The following is a 17043-nucleotide window of genomic DNA, read 5'->3' as shown; positions in this document are numbered from 1 at the left end:
CCAGGACGGCAGGGCATGGACGGAGATGTGGATGGCCCTGCTCCGCGGCCTCCAGAGGGTGACGGCACTGCCCGGCGTCCCCCCCCTGCCCAACACACATCGGGTGCCCCCATCCCGGCAGCTGCCCCGGGACCCACAGGCCGGCAGGGCCCGCTCACCAAGCCACTGCGTGCCCTGCAGCCTGGGCAGCACCGGCTGTCCAACAGACCCCATCGCGCCCCTCGGCCCCCAGTGTGTAATGGGAGTTCGTGTGCCAGCATCCCCATGGGATGCCACTGGGTCCCTTTACTAAAAAGGCCCCACCTATCTGCCCCATGGCTGGCCGGTCTGCTTCCTGCCGGGCCTGTGGGTCCACACAGGCCCAGGACCAGTCAGGCAGGGATGTGGGTGGTGCACGGTGACAGGACGGCACCTGGCCCTGGGCGGTTCTCGGGGGCACTGCAGGTGCTGGGCAGGGTCCCCAGACATGGCCAGGCCCCTGGGGACAGTGTCACCCAGGTGGCCTGTCTGGTGGTGGCTCCCCCCCCCTTCCTGTCTGGACACCCACGCAGCAGCCCTGTGGGGGGTGACCGGGGGCTCCCCTCCTCCCCGTCGGCCGTGCTCACGGAGCCACCTCCGACTGCCCTCTGGCTGGTGCTCGCTCGGTGCCTCCCCGAGGGACCAGGGACACGGGGGCAGCGGGCAGGCCCCCCTTCCTCTGCACTGCCCGCCTGTACCCCCACCCCAGGCTCTGGCCTTGGGGGTGTGACCTGCGGCAGGCTCCCTTTAAGGCAGGCTCCGGAAGAGGTGACCATGGGAGCCTGAGGACGGCACGGAGCAGGCTCCTGTCCACGGCCCCAGGCACGTCTACTGAGACCCAGGGGGCAGGACCTCGGTTCCCCACCATGGGGACTCCTGGGCCCGGCCGGGTTTCGGGCAGGGATATGAAGGGTGTGGCCAGTGAAAGGAGCCAGTGGGGTGCCTGGGGGCTGGCACAGGCCAGCTGGGCCAGCGTCCCCACCCTGGGCCTCAGGGTTCCCTTTCAGAGCCACTGGGCAGTGAGAATGCTCGCGGAGGTCTGCCTCCAGTGTCCCCTGAGAGAAGCCTGCGGCACAGAACGCCCACAGCAAGACTCCCTGGCTCCCCTGGCAGCTAAGAATGGCGCATGAACGCCCTGGGCACAGGGACAGCAGGAAGAGGCTCAACGCCACTTCTGAAAAGAGCAGCTCTCTCTCTTTTTTTTTTTTTTTTGGTATGGGGGATCAAACCCAGGGGTGCCTCTCCCTTGACCTACGCCCCCAGCCTCTTTTATTTTTTGAGACAGGGCCTGGCTAAGTTGCTGAGGCTGGCTTCACACTTGTGATCCTCCTGTCTCAGCCTCCTGAGTCACTGGGATCATAGGCATGCACTACCACACCTAGCTGCAGTGCACTCCTGATGGCTGGAGCTCCAGTAGTGATCTTGGACCATGAGGTGGAAATGAAAACTATGCTTAGTAGAATCCAAGGCAGGAGCCTGAGTCCCTTGTCACTCTTGCCCAGGTATGCCAACAGCTGGACATTTACCTGAGAGAGAAACGGACTGTCCTTGGGGTTTGCTCTCTCTTCCAAGCAAACCTAAGCTTATTAAACACAGGGCCTTTCTAGAACCCAGCCTGACAGACAGGGACCCAGACACTGAACCAAACCCTAGGACCAGAAAGACACGGCTCCCTGGGGCTGCAGGGCTGTGGTCGTCCACACGGTGACAGGAGGGCCTCAGGGCCCCAGTCGGCAGCCCCAATACATTTAGAGACCCACATGTAGAGACCCTGGGCTGATCCCAGCAAGACACCAGCCAGCGCAGGGCACCTCGGCCTCGCCCACCTCCTCCCGCTCTCGGCAGGCCCACCGCGGGCGGGCGGCACTGAGGCCGGGCAGTGGCAGGCCAGGGGTCCCCCCCCCCCGGGTCCCTCCCACACCGGGAGGACCTGGAGCTCCGGCCCGAGACCACCCACCGTGGGGTGGGTCAGCTGAGGGCCTGGGGTGCGCCAGCGCCGTCCTCCTCGGGGCCACGCCAGCCGCGAGGCCAGAGACCCAGAAGGGGACCTCGGAGGCAGCCAAGTGACCCCAAGGAGCCGCTGCCCAGTCCCACGAGAAACGTGCCCTGGGGAGGGCCCTAGGAGGCCCCCGCCCACAGGGCTCGCTTCGGGAAGGGACGCCACGGGAACGGAGGCCCGTGCAGGACGACAGCCCCGACGGCCCGAGTCCCGCGGAGGACCCCAGGGCGCAGGGATCTCTGCACCACAGGGGAGCCCAGAGAGCGGCAGTGCCGGTCCTTCCGGGATAGCAGGGAACCCCACAGCTGCAGGAACACAGGAACCCGGATTTACTTCCAAAGCACGCTGCCGGCGCGACCACAACTCCCAGGAGGCTCCGCGGCCCCGGGTCGACTTCCTGACCCGGCGCGCGCGCAGTGCCTGCCGGGATACGTAGTCCTGGCCGCTGTAACCTGACCGGAAGGCCGGCTCCGTCCCCGTCTCCAGCCCTACCTCCTTCCATGTCCTCCGTCCAGTTGCGGCTGCTACTCGTAGGAGAGCTGGGTGAAGTGTAGTAGTCGCCGCCGGGGCTCGTGTCCACGTCCTCCTCCATCGAGCCCGATTTGTGTCGCTTACTCCTAAGGAGCGAGGGAAAGGGAGGCCAGTTACCATGGAGACGCAGAGAGGCTGCGGCAGACGGCTCTTTCCGGCTTGAAGGGGCGGGGCGCGGGAGGTGCTATCGCGAGACTTCACAGGAGCCGGCCGGCGCCGAGCGCCGCGGACACCTGTTCCGACCTGCCTGCGAGTGGCGGGGCCACCTGGGGCGACGGGGCGGCTCGGCTCCTGCTGGCAGGCAGCCCACCCCGTAGTACCCAGCCCCACTTTGCAGATAGGGCACGTCCCATCTCGGGCCCCAGGCGGGGTTTTGAGGGATGAGTAGGAGTTTGTGTGGCCGAGCGGAGTGTGGGGGCCGGTACTGCGGGCCCGGGAACCCCGCAGGGGAGGGCCTCGGCGCTCACCCGCTGGACGAGGTGCTGGGCAGCGTCCTTCTCATGCCCGTGCTGGCGGGATTCAGGTCGTAGGCCAGGTGCCCCTGCAGCTCTCCCAGAGAGAAGTTGGGTCCTGTCCCGGTCACCACAGGTGCTGCCCAGGGCAACAGAAAGGAGAGTGAGGGAGGGAGGAAACCTTTCGCCCGGCAGGGCGGGCACCACCCAGTGGCCAGCCCCCGGGGGACTCCTTCCCCTATTGGCTTGGCCATCAGCTCGGCCAGAGTCTGCCTTCTGTGCACCAGCAAACCGAGGCCATGGGCGGAGGCCAAGGCCGCCTGGGAGGCAGAGGAGTAGCCGGGGCTGGAGGCCAGGCTCTGCGGATCTGGTGGAGGGGCACTGGCCAGCGCGAAGATCAAAATGGGGGTGTCCAGCAGGCCCACAGGGAAGGCAGGGACAGGGCTGGCCCTCTGGGGCCTCCTGCCGTAGGGTTCTTTAGATCCTCTGCCTGGCCTTCGGGTTCTGGCTTCTGGGGGGGGAGGGGGCCTGTCACCAGGACCTTGGGCTCTGGGAAGGGCACAGCCACCTCCTGTCCTGGCAGTCTTAGGTTGGGGACAGGGAGCAGAGGAGGGTGGTGGGCTCTTCTCTGATGCCCCCTTCCCTCTCCAGGTCCCATCTCAGGGCCCACGGGGACACTCACTCCGGGACACTTGGATGAGCTCGGTGACACTGAACACGCCGGAGGTGACAAAGCTCTCCTGGAAGTCAGTTGTGTCTGGACAGGGAGATGGTGGGGTCAGCAGGCGGTGGGCCAAGCAGGCCTGGCTGCTCCCCCCAGGGCTAGCCTGAGCCAGAGCCCCTGCAGCGGGTGGGGAGCCCGGCGCGGCTCAGGCTGCCCTGGCCAGCGAGGCCCGGCTCCCTGGTGGGTGACCAGGGGCGTCACACCCCAACCCCAGAGTTCTAGGTCCTCTGTTCTCAGAGGGGTGAGCACTCTGATGTGGTCACCAGAAAGCCAGGGTCAGCCCTGGGCCAGCCCCGCCCACCGCCCCTGGCCACGCTCTCCATGTGGAAGGGGTGCCCCAGTGTGGACAAGAGAGGCGGAGTGGCGGGCCACATGGGACTCGATGTCCCATGGCTCACAGTGGCCAAAACCGGAAAACCACCCAGCGTCCGTGAGTGGATGCGTGGACACAGTGGCCCATTCACCCGCAGCGTCCTGAGCCAGGGCGGGAGCAAGGTGACACAGTGGCAGCATGGAGGGACCTGAGGACCTCGTGCTCAGCAAGAGCCAGACACACAGTCCACAGTGTGTGACCCAGTGACAGGAGAGTCCAGGAGAGGACCTGTGGGGCAGGGCTGGGGCTGTCTGGGGTGAGGAGAAGGTTCTGGAAGGGGTCGGGGTGCTGGTGGCCCAGCACTGTGGACGTGCTCAGTGAACCGACTCCACTCTGAAAGGCACGGCAGGAGAGCTGCCTGGCAGGGGTGCGGGTGCCCCGGGTGCGGAGGCCAGGCAGGTGGAGGCTGGCGCTTGGAGCCAACCCCCGGGTGCAGAGTCGGGTACGGACCTCCCCGTGGGGCGCGAGAGGGGGTCTGTTAAGATTTGCCAGGTGCCAGGAACATGCCCGGTGACACCCTCGGAGCCAAATTACCAGGGTCAGGATGATTCAGCACAGTGCCTCCCTGAGGGCTGCCGTGTCCCAGGCAGCAGGAGCAGCCCGTGCAGGGTGCCCAGTTGGCACACACTGGGCAAGAGGGGCACCAGCAGCACGGGGCAGGAGGAGCCAGGGAGGGGGCCCTCAGCCCTGGAGGTGGTGGGACTTCCTCTCCCAGCCCCCAGGGGGCAGCAGGGCTGCAGGGAGCTAATGCCGGTGCCCAGCACCCAGCCGTGTCCAGGACCCAGCCCTGGCAGCCAGGACCCCGGCCCCTGGCATGACGTTCGTGCCTGCCATTCGTGGAGCAGGTACTGTGTGCCTGGTGCCCTGCTGGGAGTCTCAGGGACACGTCTCCGGGAGGACGGGTGGTGGCTGCTGAGTGGTGTCCAGGGGAAGCGGCCACAGCCGTTTCCTGCCGACCCAGCTGGCCGTGGTGTCAGTGCCCCCGCCCTCCCTCCCGGCTTCCTGTTTGTGCAGCGCCGCGCAGCTGCGGCGCGGGGACTCCCTGGCAGGCGGGGAGGACAAGGTTTCCTCCCCAGACGCCCAGGGTCCCCAGGGGAGCAGGCCAGCGCCGTGGCCTCTGCCTCCTGCAGCATCTGGCCTGCAGGGAGGCCCAGGAGGTTGAGGCTGCCAGGAGGAGCGGCCGGGCCTGAGGCTTCCTGGACCTGCCAGCCATCCTCTGCCGCTTCCTGCCGTCCACGTCCACCAGGCCCCTCCCTGTAGCTGTCCTGTGTCCTTCCCCTCTGTCACTCCTCCTCCCCGACACTTACTGAGACCTACTGTGTGCCAGGTCCTGTTCTGGACACTGCGGCCCGAGTGTGCTCGAGGGGAGACCTGGGGGACACCTGGCCGCGCCCGTGAGCCCAGCGCCTCAGGAGGCCCAGGCAGGAGGACAGCAGGCTCAAGCCCAGCTGGGGACTGAGCAAGGCCTGGCTCAAACACAACCTCCAGGGCCGGTGGGGCTCGGTGTGGAGCACTCTCCTGGACGTGCAGGCCCTGGCTCCGTCCCCAGCTCGAGAGGCGAGGGGTCAGCAGGAAGGAGAGAAGGCACAGGGCTGTGGCCAGGAGCAGCCCCGGGCTAGTAGGGCTGAAGAGGCTCAGGAAGACTTCCCTGACAGGGGACCTGGGGAGCCCGGAGAGCAGTCAGCTGACCAGGCGGAGGGACACGCTGTGCGAAGGCGCTGGTGGGCAGGAGGCCGAGGGAGCCCTGGAGGGCTGCGGACAGAGGTGCCCCTGGCTGCTGCGGGACAGGCCGAGGGGCGGGAGGGTCCCGGGGCCACCTAGGCCTGCGGTCCCTTCCTGCTCCTAGACTCTCCGCCCCCAGGGGCCGACTTTCCTCCACCTACCCGGGTCCCCGGGCTGCAGAGCCTGGCCCCCGTGCAGCCCTGGACCCCTCAGGGTGGGCTGACGGTGCCAGGGGCCCTCACTCGCCCAGCCCGTGGGCCCAGGTGAGAAGTGGAGCGGCAGCACGCTGCCTGGCCACTGCTGGAGGACCACAAGTCCCTGCTCCTGAGACTCCCTGGGCCACATGGCCCCCGGAGGAAGGACAGGGCTGGGTGGCCCCCGCCTGCCCACTGCGCCTGACTCACCCAACGTGATGGGCTTGCTGTCCTCCTGGTCGGACCCCATCCCTGCCCGGGGGCTGCTGCTCTGCTCCGCGTCTGCAAAGAGAGGAGGGAGGGGTTGGTGGCATTGGGACCTGCAGTGCCCACCTCGGTGCCGTCTGAGGCTGGGCTGGTCCAGAACGTGCTGGGTCCCTCTCATTGGCCCTGGAGGATCATGACGTGTGGCCAGGAGCCCTGCAGCCCCCAGCCCAGCCCCAGGCCCAGTGTGCACAAGCAGGAGTGAGGCCCGTCTGCAGGGCTGGCTCCGTGGAGGGCTGGACTCCCCGCTCTGCCCTTCCATACTGTGTGCCCCTGGGCAAGTCTCCTGCCCTCTCTGAACCTCACCTGTGATATGAAAACTCCCAAGCCTGCCCCGTCATCCTACCCGTTTTACAGACAGGGAAGCTGAGGGCCGCGGGGGCGAGTCCTTGAGCCCGGTGGTTCTGGACCCACAGGGCTGAGAGGTGCCCTCTGTGGTGCCATGCCTCACCTGCCCACCTGGCTTGGGGGCCCCTCCGCTGGCTTCTCTGACTTATCTGAAATCAGTGGCCCCTTGGCAGATGAGGGAGGGTGACGGCCACGCAGACGCTGAGCTCAGTGCCATCGGCTGGGCAACGGGATGGAGGGAGGGGGCCCCACCTCCCCAGGCCAAGAGGGTGGCGGGAGGCACTGGGAGGCCGGAGGACGGTGGGCCCGGACACGGACGGGACGGACGGGACGGACGGAGGACTCCGGCTGTGTGGCCCAGGGAGGCCGAGCTCCGGTCCCGCTTCCCCTGGGCGAGCGGCTGTCAGGGGGCAAGGACGCAGTGTCCCTGCACTGGGGCGCGGTCGTGGGTAGTGCGTGGGGCACGGGCCTCTGGTGGCCCTCGGGATCACGTGGGCACTGTCCCAGGGCCCGTGGTGAGAGTGGGAAACGACACCCGTGGGCTCTGCGTCAGGGCCCACGCCGCCCGGGCCTAGGAGTGCGCAGTGCCCGGCAGCGTGTGCCCAGAGCTCCCAGGCTGGGCAGCCAGTGGCCCTTGGAGCTGGCCACTCCTGCTTGGACTGCTTGGAGGCCGGCACAGGTGGCCACGCTGCAGGGAAGGGCCCCGTCCGGCGGCAGCCGAGCCCCTCCCAGGCGGGTCCGTCCACCTCTGGCCCTACTCCCAGGAAGGGGGCCATTCCTCCAACCTACCAGGCGCCAAGCTGGGCCCCGCGCCCACGCCAGACCCCATGGTGCAGGGCGCAGGCCACAGGCTCCCCCCTCGCCCTCCCAGGGGACAGGAGGCCCCTGTGACCACGCGCCCAGGCACGCTGCCCTGGGGGCCCTGCGTGGCCATGGCTGTGTCCTGAGAGTACAGCACTCGGCCACTCCACGTGGACCTCGGCCATGTGACCCCTGACCTGGGCCAGAGGTGTCTCCCCTGACCTGGGCCAGGCACACCGGCCTCGGATTCCCTGCCTGGGAGGTGGGGCATGGCACGTACCACCACCCAGTGTCCTGGGGCCACCAAGTCCAGGAACAGCAAGCCAAGGGCGCTGCCCACAGGTGGACCGGCCCCAGCGTGGCCTCAGGAGCCACTGCTGAGGCCAGCGGCTTGCGTCCTGCAGACCTGCCCTGGCCAGCATCCAGGCTCGGAGTGTCCCTGTGCTGCAGCGCTGCCTGGGCCTGTGGAGGGACGCGTGGTGGCAGTGTGGCGGTGGCCGTGGTCTGGCTTCCCCGGTGTCTCGGTGGTGGGGACGGGGACCCAGGCCGCTGTGCCTTGAGCGCCCAGCCCCTCTTCCTTGGCCGCGTGACAGGTCCTACGCTGCCCGGCGGCCTGCGCCTGGCCCTGGGGAGTCCACGGTGACTTGTTTCTCAGTCGTCCGTGGAGGTTTGTTTTTAAACACAGGATGGGGACCTGGTGCCCGGCCCGGCCGCTCCTTCTCCTGTCCACCTTTTACTGTTTGAAACCTGAGCGCCCCGCCCAGGGCCCGGGGCACATGCGGGTGGCACGGCTGTCCCCACCGCCGGCTCCGGGACTCTCGGGTCCCCAGGACGAAGCCTGTCCCCTCCAGACTCCCAGCCCGGCCAGCTCCCACAGGCTGCCTCCCTCCGGTGGCTGAGACTCCAGAGACTCCTGGCACGGACCACGGCGTGTCCCTGTGTCTTCTGGTGTCACTGAGCACTGTGTCCTCAGGCCCGTCCCCTGCAGCAAGGTCAGAGTGCCCCTCATCTTCTGCCCTCCCACCCTTGACCCTCTGGGAAGCACGGGAGGCGCTTGGCCACTTGCTGACCGCAGTCTGCTGCTGGGCTCCTGAGAGTCCCACATGCAGACCCGTCCACTGCCCCTGGCCGCAGTGACCCCTCAAATGTAAGTTAAGCCGACGTGAAGTCGGGGTCCAGGGCCGGGCTCACCTCGCAGGCGGGAGGCCCCGGCTCCGTCCCCAGCAGCATGTACAGGGGGACAAACGAGATGAGGACTGTCCACCCATGACCAGGAACGTACTTTAACAAACAGGAAAGTGTCTAGGTTGTCAGCGGGACCCGTGCGTCCAGGCCGCTGTGGCAGGTGACCGAAGGTCACCAGGAGGCCCAGACGCGCCCACCCTCAGACACAGGCGCCGGGGCCTCCTTGGCCGCCACAGACGCCGGGTGGCAGTGCAGGTCGGGTAGTGTCCCACCGGGTGCCTGAGCCCCGCGCGGGCAACCCCACGTCCCCGTCCTGGCTGAACTGGACGAGGCCCCGCGTGTCACGGACCCCAGCCACCGCTCCAGGGTGGAGCCCAGCCCAGGGCAGAGGGCGCCTGCCCGGCCGCCCAGGGTCACGACCGCTGGTCCGCCCGCGGGAGCTGTTGTCGGGGCCGCATCGGGGCACGTGTGGTATTACGGCGGGCGCCCAGCCTGCAGAGCGGAGGCAGGGACGAAGCCCAGTGCCCCACGGTGCCCAGGACACCAGGGGACAAGGACCCGGCCCGGGGTGCACAGCATCTGGGGCTCGGGCTGCTGCGTCCACCTTGGTGGAGGTGAGGCCAGCTCTGGAGGCGGAGGCAGGAGAGTGGCAGAGCTGGCTCGGCAGGGGGGGAGGGGGACGGGTGGCACGCCTGTGACCCCCACTGGGGCGCGAAAGGCTTGCAAGGGGTCTTTGGGGCAGTCCTGGGGAGAAGCCTGGGGAACGTTACCCAGCCCTGCGCCAGTATACAGCAGGCATTCAGCACGGCTCAGAGACGCTGTCCAGGGGCAGCAGGGCCACCCTGCCCCGCCTGGAGGGCCTGGGTCCTCTTTGTTTGTTTGTGGTAGTTGACACAACACCTTTATTTGCTCATTTATTTTCTGACCCCAGGGCCCCGCACGTGCTGGGCGAGGGCTCAGCGCTGGGCCACCGTGGCCGGCCCCTGTGGGTTCCTGTGGTCTGTTCGCCAGCCCGGGTGGGTTCCTGTGGTCTGTTTTGAGGACTTTACGTGCAGGTTCGCTGGGGGGCAGTGGGCTGGTTCCCACCTGCCTGCTCCTCTCTTGCTGTGTGGTCTCAGGGGAATGCTGCCCATCTCTGAGCTTCATGGATGGAATGAGCCGTGGGCAGGGGCAAGAAGCAGACTCAGTGTGGCAGGAGCCGGGAGGTGGGCAGCAGCGTCGAGAGCTGGCTTCACGGGGTTGGGGCGGGAGGGGCTGCAGGGACCAGGCAGCTCTGGAATCAGGATGTGGGGCTCAAGTCAGATCAGCCCACCACGGCTCACAGTGTGGGGTCACCTATTTTGCAGCCCATGAACTCAAAGGTGGCACAGAAAGAAGGACCAAGCAGCAGAGGCCACAAGCCACCTGGTCAGAGCTCCAGCGTCCACCGTGGGGCTTTCCCTGAAAAGGCTTGCTGACTTCTGGCTGTGTGTCCTTGGGCAAGTAGTTTGACGTCTCTGAGCCTTGCTCTCATTCATAAACTGGGGCTGAGAAACGTTAGCTCTTTCCGGGGACTGCCAGCACGGATCACTGAGGGCTTCCTGGAGCCACCCTGGGGGGACAGCAGTGACCATAACGGATGGACACTACTCTGGGTCTGGAGGGCCCTGCACTGGGGGCATGAGCAGCAGTCCTGCAGGCGAGGGCCAGCCCGGCCCGGGAGGGCTGGACAGAGCTGCCCTGCGCTTAGCCAGCGAGCCTCTGGCCAGGTGGAGCTGCAGTGTCGCCACCACTGACTACGGGTCTCTGAATCCCACTAGGGGACACCTAGGTGGGGAGACTGAGGCACGAGACGGGCAGAACAGGGTGCAGCACGCAGAGGGCCAGCGGCCAGCGGCTCCGGGTCTGCACCCAGCCCCTCCCCCGCAGCCCCTCCCTGAGCTCGGGCAGGGGCGGGGCCTGTGGGGTCTCCGCCCCCTCACCTGGACGCCTGTCTGCAGTGTGGGGTGTGGGGCGACTCCTGGCCCTTGGATCCCTTCTCTGATCAGTTAATAGAGTCCCCAGCTGGGGACCCACCTCCCGAGCTCCTCCCGCGTCCACATGGCTGACAGTGGCGCTGGGGACCAGGGCGGGCAGGGGGGGGGCCGTGGTCCTGCTCAGCCCTCCCGCGGGGGCTCTCAGAGCACCAGCCTCGGCCACTGGGGGAAAGCGGTGACGGTCACCCGGGGCTTGCCAGGCTCCAGATGCTGAGCTGTGCGCTGGGCATTGGCCCATCTCGGGCCCCACATGGGTCCTTGGTGAGGCGGGCCACCCCTGGAGACTCGGAGAGGGCATGTCGGTTACCCAAGGCCACTCCGCAGAGGTGGCGGTGGACAGCACCCGCTTCTGCCCCTCTGGAGCCCAGTCCCAGGAGCACCTCTGAGAGCCGCAGGGGGCCGGCCCGGCTCGGTCCCTGCCTGTGCGTCACCCGCAGGCTCCGACGGCTGCCTTGGCAGCGGGTGCCGTCCAGGGGCTCGGGACACGCTCTTCCCTGTGCCTGTTTGTTTTTCGGGCCGGGGTCCGGCTCTGCCGCCCAGACTGGCCTGAAGTCCTGGCACCAGGGGCCCTCCTGCCCTGGCCTCGCCAGGAGCTGGGGTCACGGGCACATGCCACCACTCCCAGCTTCACTGTTCTGGGTCACACCACAAAAACACACCCCGTCCTGCTGTGATCGCAGTGGGAGAGGGCGGCCGGGGGCTGCCCGGGGTGGACTCGGCACGGCTCGTCCAGCGTCCGGGTCCTGTGCGCGGCTCGGGGTGATGGCGGGACTTCTCAGAGCCCTTAAAACGCACTGGGACTCTTCTGGTGGTGCCCGGGATGGACCCGGGCCCGGCACACGGCCTGGCTCCCACCGCCCACAGGCCACCCTGGGGACTTGGAAGGCGCAGATCCCCACTGTCCCCGGCAGGCCCATCTGCGGAAACGAGGCCGAGCCCTGGGTGAGCACTGCAGCCCTGGCCACCCCCCGCCCGCAGGGTGGGCATTCGCCACTGACCTGCTTCAGGTCCTCTGTGGGCTCAGAGGGGCCCAGGGAGGCGCGGGCCGGCCACCAGCACCCGCAGCACCCCTGACGCACGGTCACATCCCAGGGTCAGAGGAGCAGGTCCCGGCCCTGCCCGGCCTCCAGGGCCCACCTCCCTGGGCCACAGTCCTCCGCATGACCTGCCCGCCCTGCCCTGTCCACCCTCCTCTCCCCTCTGCTCCGCCCCAGGGGCTCCTCCTGCCCCAGGGCCTTTGCACGGCGTGCCCTCTGCCTGGGACACTTTTCCTGCCCAAGCCCCCGTGGCTCCATCCTCAGACCTCTCGGAGACCACGCCTGGCGCGTAGCTGACCACGCTCGGCTCCTGGTGCCGCGAGACCCTCATCTCGTGTGCGCAGCAGCTGTCTCAGCGACACCCTCTGCTGGCTGGGGACCACTCTTGCTGCCCAGGTCCCTGTGGCCTCTGTGTGCAGCCAGGGATGTCACCACTCCCTGCAGCCTTGCTCAAACAAGCACGTGACCGCGGGACAGCAGTGTCAACGCCCTCCGCAGAGGGTACAGGCTGTCCTTTCCTGTCCATGGCCCTGGGCCCAAATTTGGCGAGTCCCAGCTCAGGACAAAGGGTTGCCGGTGGCCGCGGCCCTGCCCTTCCTCTGCGGGGACAACACCCTGAGTGTCGGAGTCAGCGCTTCCGCTCTCGGCAGCTGGGCGGCCAGCGGGCAGCCCCAGCTTCCACCCGAGGGACAGTCACCACCTGCCACCGGCCAGGCGCGGCAAGGGAAGGGCTCTGAGCAGAGACGGCTTCCCTGGGCGAGGGGTCAGGCAGGGCCCAAGGCCCTGGGGCAGGAGGAGACCCTGTGGCCGGAGGGCCTGGGGGGCAGGAGGCAGGAGCAGCACTTGGGCCTGGACGGGGGGCAACCCCTGCCGGAGACGGACAGCTGAACGTCAGCCTCTGACCCACCTGTCCCTCGTCGCGGGGGCCCCTGGGACCTGACACGAGGCAGGGACACATGCACAACAGCCCCAGTGCAGGGGGGGACGCCCGGCGTGGGCCACCCACACCTGGAGGTCACTCGGCCACCAGTAGGAGCGAGGGGACATGCGTGTGCATGGACCTGGGGACCCAGTGCCAGGACCTGAGCCAGGCGTAGCAGGACACGTGGCAGGGCCACCCCGGAGCCCCTGAAATCAGAGCCACGGAGGGGACAGCAGGGTGGTGCGGGGCTGGGAGGGCGGGCACACAAGGTGGCGGCCACTGCGGAGCCCGGGCCCTGAGCCCGCCCTGGGCCACGGACACTGGCTCCACCCCACTGAGGGTCCTGCTCCTGCCCGCTGCCCAGGGAACCCCGGCTGCCCAGGGCAGGACGCAGAGGAGCCACGGGCAGCCGGCCCAGGGGTGGCCCCTGGCCAAGGGGTGGCCTGGGAGTGGACACGCAGCTGATCTGCTGACCTAGGCTGCCGGGCGAGCCGCCCCGTCCATTCTCCAACCTCCACCGCGTCCCTCAGCGGCTGGCCTTGCCCGGCCACGTCCTCCTGAGGCAGAGTCAGGCCCTGGAGTCCCGGTGGCCGGTGTTGCCCGCGCCCAGGCCCTGGCCGGCCCCCATCCAGCCTCCCCGTCCTGCAGGCGTCCCCGGGGCCTCCCTCAACCTGCACCTCCAGGCCCCCAGGCCCTTGTCCCCATCAGCTCGCGCCCTGGCCCCGGTCCCTCCTGGTCCCACCACTCGGTGGAGTCGGGATCTATAAATAGCAGCCTCCTGGGGAGAGCCTCTGCCCACCTCCTCGGGTCAGAGCGAGTCCCCTCTCCGCCCCAGGGCCTTGGCACAGCGGTGCCCTCCCCACACACCCCGCTGCTCCCTGACGCGACTCGAGTCCCTGTCGGTGGCTCCGTGTCCCCCATCGCCCACCAGGCCCGGCCTCTCGGGGCCCCTCCAGGGCCAGCTCCCTGCCCCCTGCTGGGCAGTCCCTGGGCCCCCCTCCCTTCACAAGCTGGCGTGTAAGAACCCGGGATTCTTTGGTTCAGCGCCCCTTGAGTGCCTACTGTCTACCCCGTCCCAGGCGCTGTGTCACAGCAGACAACAGAGCGGAAGCTAATGCCACCCCGAGGTCACATCCTGGGGCCAGGGATGGAGCCGCGGGGGAGGCTGCAGCTAGACAGAAGCCAGCTTCCCTGGTAATGTGACAGGACCAGGCCCAAATTGCTGTGGCCTCAAGGAGTCCCTAGACACGGCCTCCCACAGGCTCTGGGCCACATGTCCCCAAAGGCCTTCCTGTCCTAGCAGAGAGAAGGCAGCGCCCCTACCCAGCCTCCTCAGGCACAGTCGTCCACAGCACCCAGGGTCCCCAGGGACAGTGCGGGGCCTGGACAGGACCTGGCAGGTGTCCTCCCTGACGCGGGCCTCGGCCCAGCCTCCCGGCTCGGCCTCCCCGATTCCTGGAGTCTGCACCGCAGTTTCCATCTCCCTCCGCCCGGGCGCCTGGGCCGCGGCCAACCTGCTGGGGAATCACTCTCAGAGCCTCCCTGTCCCCGGCCTGGCTCCGCTCCCTCCGGTCTGGCCGCGGGCCTGCGGTGACCCTGGACACCTCAGGCTGGCGGGTCAGGGTAGAGGCCACCACTGCCCGCCTGGCCCCTGGCCCGCCCCAGTCCCCGGAGGCCTGGGGTTGGCGTTGCTGCCCAGGGACCCCAGAGCTGCGCGTGGGGCCACCTGGGGCTGCAGCGTGCTCCAGGCGACAGGCCGGGGCTTGTCCCAACCGGAGCCTCCGAGCCAGGCCTCCTCGTGACATCACCGCCCAGCGGCCATTTTGTTCCAGATGCTTCTCCAGCTGGGCGGCCATCTTGTGCACCCAGGAGGGGCTGGGGCGTGGGCTCCCCTCCCCGGCCAGGCAGGACACGGCGGGGGTGGCCCGCCAGGCTCCAGGCCCCACGGCCTCCCCTGCCAGTCCCTGCGGCTCCCGGGGCTGAGCAGGTGACACGGGGCTGCCGTGCTGTGTCCTCGTCACCTGCCCCAGTGCCAGCACAGCGCCATGGTGCCACTTGCACAACCAAACTCAGGGTGGCCCTGGGAGGTGACACCGAGGGTTAAATATACCCACAGGCGCCTAGCCAGGCTCCCGTCCCTCAATGTCAGTGTGTCCGGGGGAGGGGCCGGGCTGACCCGCTCCCCCCCCCCAAGCTCCTGTGGCCACGTGGTCAGGGCCGGGCGGGAGCTGGGGACACAGGCGGTGACGCCACCCCAGCTCCATCTTCGGCTGCCCCTCGGCCTGTCCCCACACGGCGGCCTGGGGACGCGCCTCGGTTTCCCGGCTGCAGGGGGCGGAGTGGGGCTGCGGCCAGCTGGGGAGCAGGGGCGGCCCTGTGCCCCGGGGGCCCTGCAGAGCTGCTCACTAAGTGCCCGCCCCGGTGGCACTCACAGATGCTTGGGGACAAACGACACGTGCTGAGACTGCAGGACCCCGGGCAGAGGGAGCCGTGCGCACTGGCAGGCCGGGCCACGGGGCGGGGGACACGCGGCCCAGCCCCACAGAGGCCGCCCCGCCCTGCGCACCCGAGGGCTGTGGCAGGAGGGACCCGGGAGGCACTGGCCCTGCCCGGGCTGGGGGCTTCCTGAGGAGGGGCCTGGAGGCGAGCACAGGGCCCCCGGGCTCGGGCGAAGTCACCGTCACCGTCCTCGCGCCCTCCCTTCGCTGAGGTCCTACTGCGCCACATGCTGGTGGCCCCCGGGCGTCGGTTCCCCGTGGTCAGATGTGACGCCCATCTCGAGCACAGAGCTGGGTGCGGCTGAGAGGCCGGCGCGGGGCCACCCGGGCGCGAGCGTGGGACTTGTGGGCACAGGTGGTGCCGGGGCTCGGGGCCTCCTGCTGACGGCCACCTACCCACGCTGGGCGTCCACCAGGCCCTGGCGCAGAAGGAGGCCGGCACTCTGCGTGCGGAAGATGGCGGCTCGGCTGTGAGCGGCCCTGCAGCTGGGGCACAGGCTGGTGGGAGCCCTGGGCCTCCAGCCTCCAGCCATCTGCTGACCCCCACCAGGTCCTGACCAGGGGGGTTCCGGCTGCTGCCTCGCCCTTGCTGCCCTGCGTGTGCCCAGGACGGGGCAGGACTGGTGGCCAGCGGGCCCTGCCCTCCCATGGAGGCCTCGGCACCCCGAGTCCATCTGCTGCCCTGGTCCTGGCTGTACCCAGGCTCACCCCTGGGGCCCAGCTCCCCTGCACACAGTCTCCTGCGGACACTGAGCAGAGCCCCCCTCCTCTTCCCACGGCTCCCCGTGGCGCCCACCACCCCAGAACCCCAAACCTGCAGCCCACAAGGCCACACACCAGCTGCCCTGTCCTCTCCCCGTCCCCTTCCCGACTCCTCCTGCTCTCCCTTGCTCCAGCCACATGGCTCCTTGCTGAGCCTCCAACACACAGGCCTGGCCTGCCCCAGGGCCTTTGCACAGCTGGGCTCTCTGCCTAGCTGGCGCAGACTGGATCCTCGGTGCTGGTCCCTCCTCCTCTCAGGGCTCCGGCGAGTGCTGGACCCGAGGCAGGGGCCTCTCACAGGTGGGACGGAGGACCAGACAGCAGGCCACCTGCCTGAGGTCACACGTGAACTGGCAGCAAGGGCAGGCCCTGGTGTCCACTGCCTACAAGGGGACCCTGAGGCTCAGGGAGCCAAGGCTGGCCGAGCGCTTCATGGGCTCAGCACAGGGCTCTGGCCCACCAGGCGGACCCACTGTCCTGCGGCCACGCTGGCCACGCCCACGGCCGCGGTAAGAGCAGAGGCCGCTCCAGGCCCAGGAGGTGCAGGACGCGGCCCCTTTAAGAGCCTCCCCCTGCCCAGCTGGCGCTGGCCCGCCTCCCTTATGTAAGTGGGCCGCTGCCCTCGGGTGACCCGGTTACATAAGGAGGCCAGGACGAGGACAGGCTTGTCCACCGGCAGCAACCTGTCCCAGGCTGTCTGTGGCCAGCCTGGGCTTGGGAGCCGCCTCGTGGAGCGGCCCGTGCAGCTGGGCTCCGGCCCTCTGCGCTGGCTCCCGCTCGGGGAGGCCTCGGTCCGGGGGCTCCGCAAGCAGGAGAAGGGGCCCAGCCCGCGGGGGCGGCGGACGGTCCGTTTGCTCTGAAGGTGAAACTGAGGCCCAGAGAGGGCAGGTGGGCAGCTGGAGCTGCACAGCCGCTGGGCTGGCCCTGGGCCTCTCGCTGCCCCTCTGCACAGGGCGCCTCCAGGGGCCCTTCCTGGCAGGGCCTGGTATGCAGCCAGTGCTCAATAAACGCCGCTGCTGGGGGGCCCCAGCTGCAGCCAAGGCCTGCTGCCCCCTCTGCACTCTGACGGCTGGACCTGGGCAGCAGGCCGCCGCGCGTCCACGCAGCCCGAGGACGCGGCAGCAGGAGGCGCCGTCCCTGCACAGTGGGCCCAGGAGGAAGGCGACTGTGTACCACGTCCCCGCCCGGGAGCCGCCCG

The 17043-nt window shown here is 68.9% G+C and overlaps 2 protein-coding genes across 7 annotated transcripts in view; both read right to left on the bottom strand.

Moving 5' to 3' along the window:
• The window catches only part of NFIC (nuclear factor I C), a 46084-nt gene that overhangs the window by 8978 nt on the left and 20063 nt on the right, over positions 1 to 17043 (bottom strand). For all 6 annotated transcript variants that reach the window (XM_081284843.1, XM_081284841.1, XM_081284840.1 and 3 more), the window contains exons 3-6: positions 6224 to 6295; positions 3683 to 3757; positions 3016 to 3139; positions 2510 to 2634 (exon numbers count right to left, since the gene is read on the bottom strand). In XM_081284843.1, coding sequence (XP_081140969.1) covers positions 2510 to 2634; positions 3016 to 3139; positions 3683 to 3757; positions 6224 to 6295 — 396 coding nt within the window. The remainder of the gene's footprint in view (positions 1 to 2509; positions 2635 to 3015; positions 3140 to 3682; positions 3758 to 6223; positions 6296 to 17043) is intronic.
• On the bottom strand, positions 6781 to 11994 carry LOC308644226 (uncharacterized protein; the record flags this gene model as incomplete). Its single annotated transcript, XM_081285085.1, has 4 exons — positions 6781 to 7137; positions 7184 to 8076; positions 9170 to 9237; positions 11930 to 11994. 4 exons carry the CDS (start codon positions 11992 to 11994, stop codon positions 6781 to 6783), a joined length of 1383 nt encoding a protein of 460 aa, XP_081141211.1.

Source organism: Spermophilus citellus, assembly GCF_964194105.1.
Source record: "Spermophilus citellus genome assembly, chromosome: 3".
Lineage (NCBI taxonomy): Eukaryota > Metazoa > Chordata > Mammalia > Rodentia > Sciuridae > Spermophilus > Spermophilus citellus.
This window is presented reverse-complemented; position numbering and strand designations above follow the sequence as displayed.